Source organism: Aspergillus flavus, chromosome 2 (assembly GCF_009017415.1).
Source record: "Aspergillus flavus chromosome 2, complete sequence".
NCBI lineage: Eukaryota > Fungi > Ascomycota > Eurotiomycetes > Eurotiales > Aspergillaceae > Aspergillus > Aspergillus flavus.
This window is the reverse complement of record NC_092409.1, coordinates 1627857-1641762: the sequence shown is the minus strand read 5'-3', so window position 1 is coordinate 1641762 and position 13906 is coordinate 1627857. Positions and strand designations below refer to the sequence as shown.

The 13906-nt window shown below is 46.8% G+C and overlaps 5 protein-coding genes across 5 annotated transcripts; 2 read left to right on the top strand and 3 right to left on the bottom strand.

Annotated features, from left to right (window-relative positions):
• Positions 1–86: 86 nt before the first annotated feature.
• Positions 87–4548, bottom strand: F9C07_2197952 (rootletin; the record flags this gene model as incomplete). Its single annotated transcript, XM_071509422.1, has 9 exons — positions 87–155; positions 208–239; positions 319–1777; positions 1825–1875; positions 1925–2633; positions 2692–3573; positions 3640–3726; positions 3820–4074; positions 4127–4548. The coding sequence occupies 9 exons, from the start codon at positions 4546–4548 to the stop codon at positions 87–89; spliced, it is 3966 nt and encodes a 1321-aa protein (XP_071363648.1).
• A 1120-nt stretch (positions 4549–5668) lies between these two features.
• On the bottom strand, positions 5669–5856 carry F9C07_9971 (uncharacterized protein; the record flags this gene model as incomplete). The annotated part of the gene is made up of 2 exons (XM_071511970.1): positions 5773–5856; positions 5669–5742 (listed from the first exon to the last, which is right to left on the bottom strand). The coding sequence occupies exons 1-2, from the start codon at positions 5846–5848 to the stop codon at positions 5669–5671; spliced, it is 150 nt and encodes a 49-aa protein (XP_071363647.1). The 5' UTR covers positions 5849–5856.
• Positions 5857–5867: 11 nt separating this feature from the next.
• F9C07_2099463 (uncharacterized protein) lies at positions 5868–6451 on the top strand (the record flags this gene model as incomplete). Its single annotated transcript, XM_071508903.1, has 3 exons — positions 5868–5995; positions 6037–6107; positions 6138–6451. The coding sequence occupies 3 exons, from the start codon at positions 5868–5870 to the stop codon at positions 6449–6451; spliced, it is 513 nt and encodes a 170-aa protein (XP_071363646.1).
• A 2058-nt stretch (positions 6452–8509) lies between these two features.
• F9C07_2225362 (sensory transduction histidine kinase) lies at positions 8510–9098 on the top strand (the record flags this gene model as incomplete). Its single annotated transcript, XM_041289393.1, has 2 exons — positions 8510–8749; positions 8808–9098. The coding sequence occupies 2 exons, from the start codon at positions 8510–8512 to the stop codon at positions 9096–9098; spliced, it is 531 nt and encodes a 176-aa protein (XP_041142391.1).
• A 386-nt stretch (positions 9099–9484) lies between these two features.
• Positions 9485–12106, bottom strand: F9C07_9968 (putative exo-beta-1,3-glucanase; the record flags this gene model as incomplete). The annotated part of the gene is made up of 3 exons (XM_041289403.1): positions 9485–9899; positions 9974–10986; positions 11039–12106. 3 exons carry the CDS (start codon positions 12104–12106, stop codon positions 9485–9487), a joined length of 2496 nt encoding a protein of 831 aa, XP_041142390.1.
• Between the last annotated feature and the right edge of the window lie 1800 nt (positions 12107–13906).

Sequence of the window (13906 nt, the reverse complement as noted above, 5' to 3'; positions counted from 1 at the left end):
ACCTGTCTACCGAGATCTTTCACTCCTCGCACATTACCTTAGACAACTCAGTAACGATACCATGTGCAACCTATATTTATACATAATCAAGGAAGATGCCTGAGATTTACAAACTTCTCATATTTGTCTGTTGAACCGAGCGCTGTAGCGATCACCTGCTGAAGTTAGCGTATCTCACTAACCTTGTTGACTCGGACAGGTATTTACCTCTTGTTCTTCTTCCTCCACGAGCTGGCCACCTTTGATTATTGGAGCGGTTTCCATTCATAGAAGAATGTCGACTGCTACCAGACGCGAGTCTCGTAGGACTTGTCTTACGCTCAAAGCATCTAGAATCAGCTCTTGTCAGGCGTCTCGGCTGGGGTGAGGTCGGGCCCCTAGCTCTTTTGTTGGCAGAGTCTGGCCTTTCAGCGCTATCGTGGTCCAAGGCTTTACTACTTAAAGGAGGCAAGTAATTCTGATGCGCGAACTGCTCTTGGCTGCGCACTTGAGGCGTCTGCCGATTCCTACTATAGGTTCTTCGGTTCATTCGACCAGGTAGCGGCATTTGCGATGTATCTTTCTGCTCGTGGCAGTTTTCAGAGTCTGAAGCCTTGCGCTTTTCCCTGCTTGTCGATGGAATGTCCGTTTCAAATGTGACTGCTTTTGGCGTTACCGCGGAAGTTTCCATATCTTCCGGGATGTGAGGAAGCTGGCTAGCTGGCTGGCTAGCTGGCTGGCTAGCACCAGAATGCTGATCCATTTTTCCTAATGGAGTGCTTTCACTCGACCGTTCTTTCGTATCCTCTGTTCTTGCAGCATCCTGTTTCTCAGCGGAGTTGGCTGCCACTTGACAGCTCCTATTTGAATTAGTCAGTATATCAGGTTTTTCAGTAACGATATTTTCCTCTGGTGTCGAAACTAGCATGGCTGCAAATTCGATAGGAACTTGGTCGGATACTGAACATGTTGGAGATAGCTGTCGAATGCTTGAAAATGGTACAATGCTGTTAGACTGCTGTGAGTCCGGGATGCATGGAAGTTTCACATCAGCCACCCTAGCTTTCAGACTCTCATTGGCTGGAGAGGAATAGGCACTCTTCTGGAAACTCTGTGTTCGATAGATAAGTTCTGTGGTTTGGACAACGTCGTTTTCCAAAGCTCTACAGCTTTGTTGAGGCGTTGAGGCGATAGATGTATTAGCAGCATCAGCATTCCGGCAAATAAGGGCACCTTCATCCGTAGGCTCATTCAATGGAGTAGCTTCTAGGCTGTTCTTCACTCCTAATGGCTGTAGGAGCGCTATCAGCCTGTTCCAAGTCTCAGAGAAGGGTTCCTTGGGTGATAAAGCGTCCACCTGATCAAGTGATTCTTTAATCTTCTTTACCCAGTGTTCTGAATCTTGGACTCGCCGAAGCAGAGTGTGTATCTCGGATTTCGCCTTCGACTTTCCAGTCTCGAGGCTCAACCTGGCTGATGTTTCCACTGATAGCTCCTTTTGGATTCTTGTGCACTCTTCTTCCTTCACTAGGAGGTTTTTCTGAAGTATGTCAAATTTTTCTTGTGACAGCTTATATGAGGCACTGCTCTCTTCCTTGACCACGATGAGCTCCTTTTCAAGGCTTGCAGCTTTTTCGTTAGCTTCATGGAGCTGTCTTTGCATGCATGACTGCTGCGTTGCGATCGATGATTCCATTTCTCGAAGTCGGCTGACCTCTGCAGCTTGCTCCGCAAGTGAGTTCTCTTTCTCAATACACTTGCTTTCAAGGGCTTTTATCTGTTCATCTTTCGCTAACCCCTTCGGAGGTCAGTAAAAACTTCATGCTGGGGTAGTCATGCGCCTACTAAACATTCTGCTTCACTCTGCTTCTTCGTATATGCTGTTTCACTCTCAACCTTTGTATTGTCAGCCAATATTCAGGTACTAGATAACGTCGTAGCGTACTAGTGCTTTTTGTGCCTCCATTAATTCATCTCGGACTTTTTCAATACTTTTGCAGAGTTCGCTCTTCTCTCTTAACAGTTCATGAATTTGTTGTTCATACTTGACTCTATATTGATCTCGAGAGATAACGCTGGCCCTATTAAGCTCTTCGCGGATTTTGGACTCTATGACCTTAATTTCGTCTTGGAGTGCGATTGCCTCTGATTCGAATTTGTTTGCGCGGCCTTCTGCTTCCTGACCTTTTGTAACGGCTTCGAGCAATGACAGCCTCATCTCTTCATTTTCAATCGCTCTGCTCCTGAGGCGTTCTTCGGCTGTTCTCAGCTCATCTGATAGTTGCTGTATCCTTAGTTCATGTTCAACTCTTTCTTTAAATTCAGCGGCTGTAGGTTCGGTTGTTTCTGGGGTTTGCAACTCAGATAGTCGGATTTCGAGCTGTCCCATTTGCCGAGCGAGGCTATTCTCTTTCTCCCGAGCGCCCTCCAAGAAGGAACCGAGCTTATCAATGCTTGGTGCACAAGCTTCAAGACTTTCTTGTAGAGTGGTACATGTGACTTCACTTGCGGAAAGCCGTTTGAGTAGAGCAGACTCACCTCCCACATTTTCCTCAACAGACCGAAGCTGCTCTGTTAGAAGCTGTGCCCTATCTTCATTCACTTTAAAGCTTCTTTCGATGACTGCTGCTAAGTCTTCCGTAAGAGATTTAATCCTGAATATAATTAGCCATATCCTTCCTCAGAAGGTACATCGAGCTATCAGTAACTTACTGAGACGAACACTCCTGAAAAGTCGCTTTACACTGCTCAAAGTCCATCTTTCCTTGGGCATGATTCTCACCCATGCGCCTAAATGACAAATGAAACTCTTCTAGTGTCTGCTTTATGATTGTTTGCGCAGATGTTTGAGATACGTCAACATGCTTTGCCACAGTCTCAAATCCTGAATCAAGCTTTCTTAGCATTTCGCGTTGGTCAGCCCTGATAAGGCCTATCCTTTTCGCCTGAAGACGTGAGTTGTCTTGTATATACGTCTCTAGCAAGGACGATCTTTTCTTTTCGTCGGATAAACGCTCCTGAACAGAGCGTGTCTTTTCCTCTGCATTTTTCAAAGCCTGCTTCATGGAGTTGATCAAAGTTTGTGATTCCACAAGACAACTTTGACTCTTCTCAACTGTACTGGAAGCATGGAACAACTGTTCCCTGGTATCAGCAATTGTGCCTTTTATTTCCGCTTTATCTCTATCTAGTGATGTTTTTGTCAGTTTGAGCTGAGTTGTTTCCACGCGAAGTGCTTTGTAACCAGAAGCCAGCTCGTTAAGGATGTATTTAAACTTCGCTATTTTCGCCTTCCAAGCCTCTACCTGAGTTTTGTACGCCTTGGACTCCGATGTCCTTTGCTGTAACTCATTACTGAAGACGTCGAGCTGGCTTCTCAAAGCATTATTCTCTTGCGTGAGCTCGGAAATATTGGCCTCTAACTGTTCTTTCTCATTGGAAGCGACGACGTCATTCTCTTCTCGGGCCTTGATCTTGACAAACAAGAGCTGGAATAGGTCCTCCTCAGACAGGTCTGCATTGCCGTTGCCAAAGGCGGGTTGTCTTGAGGTGATTCTTTTTCCACCTGATCGGCGACGCTTCAATACTCTTGACCTGTTATTTGTAGGGGAAAGTTAAACGCTTCTCCCATCCTCGTGTGCTAGGCGCTCAGCAACACACGTCTTTGTCAACTTTGCTGTGCCCTGTCTGGGTGACTGTAGAAATCTGCCGTTGAGCTTATTTTGTTCAGTGTCAGACTTTTGTATACTAAATGAATCCTCCTACCTTGTCTTTAACTAGAGCATTTGATCTTATAGCTGAAACCATCTCAGCGCATCCAGGCAAGTATAAGTGGCTGACGTACCTTGTGGCTCATTTTCCGGTGATAGAAGTTGTCCATTGGCAACGGACGGGAAAGTGGTAGTTCCTTCACATTGCGCTTGATTGTTTTCCGAGTGATGAACCTTGGAGGTGAGTGCATGGTCTAATCTCATGGCAGGTTTTGTTTTGCTATGCGCAGTCTCTAAATCTTGGGCTTCCGAAGATGAAGAAGAGGTCCTCGTAATCTGGCGACTGGAGCTGGTTTCCGTATCATTCGATCGAGAAGCAATGTGTCTAGATATTTCTTTTAGTAGAATTGACGCAAGTCATTGGGACATTTTCTTACTTTGATTGGTGATTATGAGTTGTACGATCGGGCTTTCTGGTTCCATTCTGCTCCGTTTGCATGATGCTATTGTTGTGAGGCGCAGGAACAGCTGAAGCTTGCTTGACTGGTGGATGAAGGGTAAATGCCTTTCCATGCTGTGCAGGTCTGGCAAAAGAGAAAGCTGTCAGGTCAATGCCGGAGCTCCGTGGGCGTTGTACAAGTGACGCCGCGGGTTGGTTGGGGTTGGCTGTTTGGTTTAATTTTGAACCCTTCCCCAGGACTGCGTTGAGATTAGGCGAGACAGGTTCAGTATTGGATCCCGCCATTTGTAGCAGAAGCATCTCTTCATCATCTCCAATCTCATTGGGTTCACTGTCTCTTTCTCTATCGGAAAGAGTCAAAGGGTCACCCACTAATGGGTCAGGGCTTTCGTTCCCCATGTTGATTTAGGCGGTACAGCATGTCCTAGACTGGGCAGACACAGTCGTATCCTTAGAAAATGATGCTGATAATCAGGGACTCGGAAGTATCGTAAGTCTCAACCGCTTTTCTAGAGTGCGATTGCTGGTAATGTGGATCAAACTGGTCGGTGAAACACCCTGTGGTTATAGGAAAAAGAGAGCGGAGAGGAGTAATCTCGTCATGGAAGTCCCAGAAGACAGTTCCCGTGACGAGGAAATACTAGAATAGGCAGGGGTGGCTCTTTAGGAAGGAGCATATAGCAGCCTGAGGATCATGGCTTTCGGGAGTGACAAAAACCCTATTTTAGATGCATCCGTGTATCTCTCTACCACTACTAGTAATTCCTGTCGTATCTCTATACTCCTCGAGAATACGTTCGAAGACGATTAACTGCAGGTACTAGGAGGTTATTTATCATACCAAAAATATAATGAGTTTACTTCAATTCCTTAGCTTGCTCTTGAAATCCAACTTTCTATCCATGTTTGGGCTCAGATACATAGTAGCCTACATATACACCCTCTGGGTTTAGAACTGCTACTATTCAAATAATCCAGGTGCATGACAGATGCTTCCCACATATAGAGACAATCTAAAAGAGGAGTCAATTTTCCCGCTTCGAATTACGCACAGACGTGTGTGGCTGTTCCCTTCCATTTTGACTATAGCGATCATCCGCTATACAAACGCCAAAACGGTTTCTATGGCAAAACCCAAGCAACAAAGCGTTCGACTGCTCCCTGAACTGATTTGCTGGGAGCAATTGAAGTCAGCCTAGCAGAGAGTTTGAAATCACACTTCGCTTAAAATGAAACTCCGGCAAATCTGCGGTTTCCTCCTCCTGGCGCCTCGGGCGTATCTCTCATTGGTTGCGGCCTCGATGCTAAGGGCGGTTATCACCAGGATCAACATAACATCACATCCCCAGTCGTCTGTTGCGAACATGATTCGCTCCGTGAATCCAAATTTAGGTTCTTCAGCACAACTGTATAGACCACTTGATGAGGTAGAACACGCCTCCTCATCCTTCAATTCTTGGGACTGTTGCTGGTACCCTATCACAAGGTTGTACCTGTCATACAGCCTTTTACTTCGTATTCATGTAGCGCCCACGATGTTGTGCTTGAGCTTGCTATATAGACTGCTAATGACTTCACCGGTGTGTTTTCCACCTACTGTTTTTATCTATCTCTTGTATATACTTTCAAAATAAGGAAAAGCAACCCCGCACTCATAGATACAGCGCCAGACCTTGAAGATCCTATCAATTCTTCCCATTTCACTGGGTATCACCGACATGTCCTGGGGAACTGCCTACTCCTGCGTTATCATCGCTACTCTCACAGCGCAGTCAAGAGCGCAGGGACTAATAACCGATGTCGAAGGAGAAGATGGAAATGGATATGGTACAAAACCAACCTCCAGGTCAATGTCAGCGGGGATGATCGTGCTATGCGTCGTAGCAGGAGTAGTGGTTCTCATCGGGAGTCTGTTTCCCAATTTCCCATCACTCTAATCCCAGCTCCATGCTACTTGGGTATGTCTACTGACTCTAGTCACTATACAGTCTTCACAACAAGTTTATTCCTCATTGCCAAAAAACGCCAATGGGCAATGCGCGAAGTCATTACACGATCTGCTCGACGAGCCACCCAGGCCATCAAGACACCCTTGTCAGCCAGATTTCCGAGATCACAGACCCCGCGAGGCATGGGTTCGGAGTTTTCTGCCAGTCGTGTCGAAGAAAGAAGCCAAAAGCTGAAGGTCAACCCAATGCACAACGATATAGAGAAGAATTCTCTAATTACGGAAACCGAAAAAGCTAGGAATGGGGGAAACGGTCGGGCGTGGGGGTCAGTGTTCTCCTCTCGTCATTCATAGATGACTGTCGGTTCACTTTCTTCTTTGTATGATTGGATTTGCTTGCAATATGTTCGTCGGTTTATAGCGATGACTTATGATTCATGTCTGGATTTAGGTGTGCTTGATGCATAGTATCGTGGACTTCTTTGTGCGTTGAATGTTTCGGGCTCTATTTCCTTTACTATTCTTAGATGTTGAGATTCAATCATTGATACCACCAGTCGAATTGAAAAAGCACCCATAAAAAGCAGTGGTCCGATAATAGAACAAGTTAGTCATAAAATTATCTACCTCCAAGAAGAACCTCGCTTCGCCAACCGATCTTCAACCCCAAGTCCTAATCCGACCTGACGAGCCAAGACATCTCAACCCTAACACCATAAAAAAATACGACAGCAAGGCCCACACCACGCGATCCTTCCCAACGAGCAGCAGCCCAAACCAGATCCGCTCTACCCTGGACACCTACTACCGATCTAAGAATGCCGCAGATCGAAAGGTGATTTCCCAAAAAGAATGACATGCATTAGCCCGAGGCACTTGCTCACGTCGCATGGCTTACATTACATCTAATCGGCCTTTCCGAGTCGCTTTTCTTCAATTTCCCAAATCGCCACCCCAATTTACTCACGCGAAGGGTTTCCCGCACGTCGAGATTATACACGTACCCACAACATCCACTTCAATGCAACCTCTCCCAGCCGAAGCAATATACAACGCATGCTTATACGTTGTGGTATTCGCTTAATTGCCACCACATCTCGTTTACTCCGTATAGAATATTCGGAGAAACGGCGATCAGCATCTATTGCGTACAACGGCGTACATACTGGCTTGCCCGAGAACAGTCCAATTCAAGACTAGACGCCCTGTGTCAAGCATACCAAAGCAACATGCCATTCACCAGGAACCAGACTGCAGAGCCAGGGATCCTTCAAGATCGAATATAGATCAAGATCTCACCTAAGCACGAGCAACTCTCGACGTAGAATCAGCAACAGAAACTACCTGAGACAAGCCCAAGAAGCGGCCGGGAAGAATAAAAATTAATAATAAAAAAAGAAGGGGAAATAAAAAGGAAGGGAAAATAAAAAGAGAAAAAGAAAAAGAAAAAAAGCGTAATCTGTCGAGATCCATATAATGTGGAGCTTTCCCGTCTGGATATGAACGCTGATTGTGTCAAGTGGCCGCAAATTTAAGTCTTTGGGTCATTAATATGCCCTGCCGCTGTCACGACCAAATCATGCAACTGGGATAGGCCACCCTGAGTCAGAGAAACCGATACGAGGCATATTTACCATGTGTCCATGAAAGCGAGCTCGTGCACATCTCCCGAGTCAGAGAGGCCTTCGATCGTGGGAGTCTGAGCTCGAACGGGAAGCATACCCGAATCTCACGATCGAGTTGAACAAGAGATCTAGATCGGTGTCCGTGTGTATGACTCGCATTTCTTCTGTACGATTCAAACTAGATCCAGCAGAAAGAAGCAAAGAAATACCCCCCCAAAAAAAACAAGGACCAACCCTACAAGACAGCTCGTGTCCCCCGTTACATACTTCCAACCCAGAATATCCCAAACTCGAATGGGCCCAACAATCCTTCTCGAAAAGCCCACCTTACGTTGAGCCTAAATTTCGGGAACCAGAAAAACGCTGACACGGACCCAAGTAGGCTAATAAAGGAACCAAGGGAATAAAAAGCGGATTCTAGACCAGGCGATCCGGTTCCATGGAAACCCCCGTTTCAGATATATCCCGTCGAAACACGGCATACCATTCAGCGCTGCTACAGCCTTCGCCTCAGATTCAACGGGTATTGGAAACTCCTGCAATCTCCGTTATAAACTCAATTTGAGTATAAAGGGTATATACATCGCCACGCCAGATTCTGCCCGTGCTGTTCGAATAACCTCACGTTTGTTTTAGCGACTATCCGGGATTTGCATGAAGAGCTGGCCTCTGATTTCTAGTCTCAACACACTTCCATCTCAATCCAGTAATGGTCCAACAGACATCATCCGCTACAACATCATCATCATCATCCAGCCAGAGTGCATACGAAGACCAGCCACACAAAATGTCCACCAGACCCGATACTTTCAGAGCCTCCCGCTCCATAAGCTATCCAACCGACAGACGAACCAAAACCAATCTACACATCCTAGTGGCCGAGGACGATCCCACAAATAGCACCATTCTGCGCAAGAGACTAGAAATGTCCGGACATACGGTCTATCTAACGAGGGATGGGAAAGAGTGTGCATCCGTGTTTCGAGAAAAGGCAAATTGTTTTGATGCGGTATTGATGGACCTACAAGTGAGCAACTCTTCACTCCTATATAACAGTGATCAATGGGGCTAATGTGAGTAAACAGATGCCAGTAGTTGACGGCTTGACCGCAACAAAGATGATTCGGGAAAGTGAACAATCCTCTGCCAGGGGCGGAGCACTTAAGAAGCGTGTCCCGATATTAGTTGTGTCTTCATCCTCGAAGGAGAAAGATCGACAAGTATACATCGATACTGGATTCGATGGGTGGATTATGAAGCCGGTTGGTTTGCATCGGATCGGTGATCTGTTGGATGGGGTCTACGAAAATGAACGTCGCAGCAACTATATCTACAGACCTGGGATGTGGGATGAAGGTGGCTGGTTTGAAGGATGATTGGCCGAATGAGGAGCTTGATGCTGCTATTTGGTTATCCCAGGGGCATTGATTGACTCCTGGGGTTATTGTCATGCCGTTACGATGAATGCTACTGTATAATATACTCTGTCTGAACACACTATATCCTGTTCATGAGCACACAAGAACTATTTATATAACTTGAAGACCCTATAAACAACCCCTTTAATCCTTTATTGCAGTATGAATAGGATATCAACATGTATATACAGCAGGAAGACCAAGAGCGACCCTGCAGATGTCCGATGAGCAAACTAAAATACAACCGTAGCCCACCACGCAAATGTATGCAACTTGAACCGAAACCAAAAATAGAAAATAGAAAGGGGAAATCTAGAAACATATAATGAAACAAGGAAACCAAATTAATAATATTCCGGTAAATCCCCGAAACTCGGAATATCATCACCGCACTTGAAATCGGGAGCGTAAGCTTTCTTTGGCATATAGCCATTCTTCCAAGCTGTTTTATAGCTCCACTGGGCAGCGGACTCGGTATGCCACGTCCAATAAAACCAGCCCTGGGCTGTTCCAAATGCAGACATTTGCGCTTCGGCATATGTTTGAAGGAATTTCTTGTAACCGTCTGAGTAATCGGCGGGAGGGGCATTGGCGGAGGCACAGCTACAGGTTGGACCTGTGTCAGCGGTGGGACAATAAACTGTTGAGTCGCCTATAGCAAAGGTGCCTTCCCAGCGGGTGCCGCGGCCGACGTTGTTGAGGTATTGGGCACAGTCGGTATCAGCTTGGGACCATTCGCCACAGATGGTTGGGCCCCAGCTATTTTTAACGCAGTTAGTAGCTGACTACACATGGTCGTGCTTTAGGTGTTAAGAGAACTTAGTTGAACATACCCTGCACTTGTGGTGTTGATCTCTTTGATCATGTTGTACCAGTCATTACAGATGAGCTTCACTCGGTCCGTGTGATTAAGGACAATTTGTCCCGTGTTGAAGATGGTGTACTGGTGAGTGTCAAGAAACATCCGGTCCGGCCGGTCCTTCAGCATTTGCTTCCATTTACTCAAGTTCAAGAAGCCGTCGTGGACGGTGACATAGGCTGAAATACCGTTCTTCTGCACTAGTTTCGTGGCATCTGTCGTCCAATTTAATACGTCCTCAACCGGCAATGAGAGCATGAGTGGTTCATTGACGAGGCCGTAGATTGTAACAACATTCTTGTAGCGGGGTTGTGCAAAGAACTGCGAGATTTGGTTGTGGAAGTCGAGAGAGCGCTGTCTGTTAAGTTGGCCGTCTGTACCATTCAACCAGCCGATGACTCCCTCGCGGCCGCTGTGGTTCCAGCCATTTTGGCTACCCGGGATGCCATGGGGATCCAAGTTTACGCGAAGCCCGTACTTTCGGCAGTATTCAATGGCTCGCAAGAGGTACCTCCATGAGATTTTTGCGACATACGGATCATCGTCGTACGTCGTCACCGCCCAGTAGGAGAACTGGATGCGAACATGATCCAGTCCTGCATCCCTCATGTCTATAAAATCTTGTTCTGAGATAAAGTCTGCATAATGCTTTTCGATCGTTGAGGCAGCGGACGATCCGAGCTTTTTGCACAATGTATACTCGTCGATAATTCTGTCCTTGCTTGAGTAATTCTCGAATAATGAAGGGACAATAAAGGGCTCGATTGACAGCCACCCCCCAAGATTCACACCGCGAATCGGTTGCGAGCCGTACGGGAAGGATTCGTTCAATGGGGGCACATTGTCGTTGGGCCTTGTTGAGTCATCCCATGTTGAGTTTAGCCCCATGATGGGAAGGCCACCGACCGTCTCGTTGGTAAAGGTCAGGTTAAAGTCTCTCGTGTCGTACCACGTCCAGGGATCCAGTATTGACCCCTGAGCAGATTCCTAAACATACTAGTTAGCAACGAGCTACAAATTTGCACGTAAGCAGACATACTGGAATGCTATCGTGACTTAGCCCATCCAAACTTGAGATGTAAGGCGAGTCGCTGTTATCGACGGAAGAGCTTGAGCCTGATTTATCATCATCATGACCATGTTTCTTAGACATAACGACAGCAACTGGGATAACAATAGCGAGAACGACGACCAGCACCCCTATGACAATCCACCATTTCTTCCGCTTCCAGAACGGCGGTTGTGCATCGGAGCCCTCCATAGTTCCATCCCAATTACCCTCCTTTCTCCATCTAGCCTCCATTGCTGGTCCACCACCTCCGCGATGTCGAACCTCCATCTCCGGATGACCCTCTTCCAGATAAGCACCGGACACGATTCTGCCTTTCGACTGCCCTCGGGGCGTCTCATCAGGGAATGGAGCAAGAGCCTGCGGTTCATCGCCAACAATTGGACGCTTGCGCTGACGCTTGCTCTCCAACCGGGGTTGTTCTTGCTCCTGTGATCTTTCCCGTTGGTCCTCCTCATCATAATGGGAGCGGAGTTTGGCCAACGCATCAGCACTCAACAGATGGGATCCACTGTTCGTAGAATCACTGCTTTTATGTTTCATTGCTGCAGCGCCGCGTGCCCTTTCCCTTCGCCTCTGCCTCCGCGCCTCTCTATCCATGTCGCGAGGTCGTGCCCTTTGACCGTCCCGACTGCGATGCCTGCGGTCCCTCATGGCTCGTGTAGGACTACCACCGTCACCATAGGTTCCGTGCCTTCTGTATTCCTCCCCACCGCGATTCCTGTCTCTCCTGCTCGGCGACGCAATTGGCGATTCTCCTGCCCTGGACCTCTCTCTCCGCCTCCCCTCCACATCATGCGATCTAAGAGGTACCGCAGGATCCTCCGCGGCAGCATCGTATTCATTCAAATCATCATTATAGTTTGGAGATTCATGGCTTCGTATATCATGTTGGTAGTCGTCACGTCTATATCGCCTTCGTTCACGGGGATGGTAATCGAAATCATCATCGTCATCATCATCATAAACCTCGCGATAGCGTCTGCTCGGATCCCGCTCGCCGCGATAGCGGTCCCGACTGCGCGAGTGACTCGGCATGCAATTCTAACTTTAACCGGAATGCGACAATCGCTCGATCTGCAAATTCGACAATGCGAATGCCGGGAGCCCCACTCGTTCACCGTAAGACAAAAGTCAGAACGTCATGAAAATTCGCGTCGCAAGAGGAATGGAAGGTGGGGATGTGTCGAATGGTTAAATCAAGGAATGAGAGGAATTAAAATCATCGTTAAGAAATCGCAGAGGACAGGGACTCGGGGCAAGAATCGCCAATTATACATATGCGATGTGGGAAGCGCGACTCTATAGCCCAGACGTTAGTTAGTTGCCCGCGCTAAGGTCCAAGTTTCTAATATGCCTTTCTTATCACAGTAAACAAACTTGGCGACTCGGCAGCGCGTCGCTACTTACCATCGAAGCGAAAAACGGAGGCCTTTGAACCGCTTATTATAATATGCAAAGCCCGGGAAGTAAGGCTTGGATCATTTCAGCATAATTGTTTCAGTCTGGAAGCTGCAACATTACTATCTATATTATTGTTCGGAAGATTTACCGATCGCGAGGGATGGTTTATTTATGGATCCGACGGCCTGAGAGGCCAACCCCTTGGCGTTGGTGGAGAAGAAAAAGTTGCGGAGCAACAAAAGCGGTGAATTTCAGATTAACAACTGCGAGATCATGTCTCCTGGAGTAGGGAGAAGAGAATTGTGGTTGCCTGGTTTCTTGGTTCATTTGATGAGTGGAGAAGAGTGACATTGAAGAATGAGCCAGTTACCAAGGAAAGGTAGTTGATCACGAGCTCTTAGTAGTAGTCCTATATGGACCCTGTTCTCATATGTGTATCAATGTCTATTTTCAAGTATTCACATTCAACGGAAATATAGTAGTAACATATGGACAAATCATTAATTACAAATGAACTGTAACCATCCTACCCAATTGAGATCCTGGTGGAAACTGAAATAAGTCAGAGAGGGAAAAAAAAAAAGGGAGAAAAAAGAATATCTATGCAACCCCTTTCATATCTTTGAACCACTATGCACAGCATAACCACTGCCAATCCATGACCATCAAGAGGGGTATGTAAACGCCATCTAAGCAATCAAAAGCACACAAGACAGGAAACAAGATGTACATCCACAATGGGGTTCGACATGCAGAATAGGAGCAAAGTCTCGCTGGTCAACTTAGTAATGATTATGATAATAAATTGGTCATAGGTGCACTTCCGCCTGTACAACTCCGCACCTAGTCCAACACAAAAAGGGGAGAACGAAGATAGAGAATAGGTCTGCTCTTTGCTAAACCCACGAGAACAAAGAAATTGAGGGTAATTAAGGGAGTAATGTTTTCTTCCGCGGCCCAGGACTCATGACGGTCTTGGGCTCCGAGAATGGGAAAGCATGAAGACACCAACTGCATGGTCACCAATTCACAGTCACCCTTTCGTGGCGATGTTGATGCATTGCCAGGTAATTTTAAAATACGACGGACCAGAAAAGAGGACCAGCAGAATAGTGGGTCATGAGTCTTGCCGCTGAGAGTTTTTTTGTGTATCGCCAAAATTTTCAGTATTGTTAATTTTTCATCTGACCTCGGAATCTCAAATGCGACGGCCAGAATTCTAGGCGAGGCTTCGCGAGATATATTGCATTAGACGCCATGATGCGACCAATCTTAGTTGGGCCAGCCAGTGGTGCAACATGTCAGCGATCTGTTGAATGCTGTAAGAGGAGAATTCCATTTTGAGAGGTCGATGCTTTTCCGGCTAGCTCAGGAGTAGAGGCCGAAGGAAGGCAGGGCGCGTTATATCGCCCCTACCGCTTGAATTGAGTCATG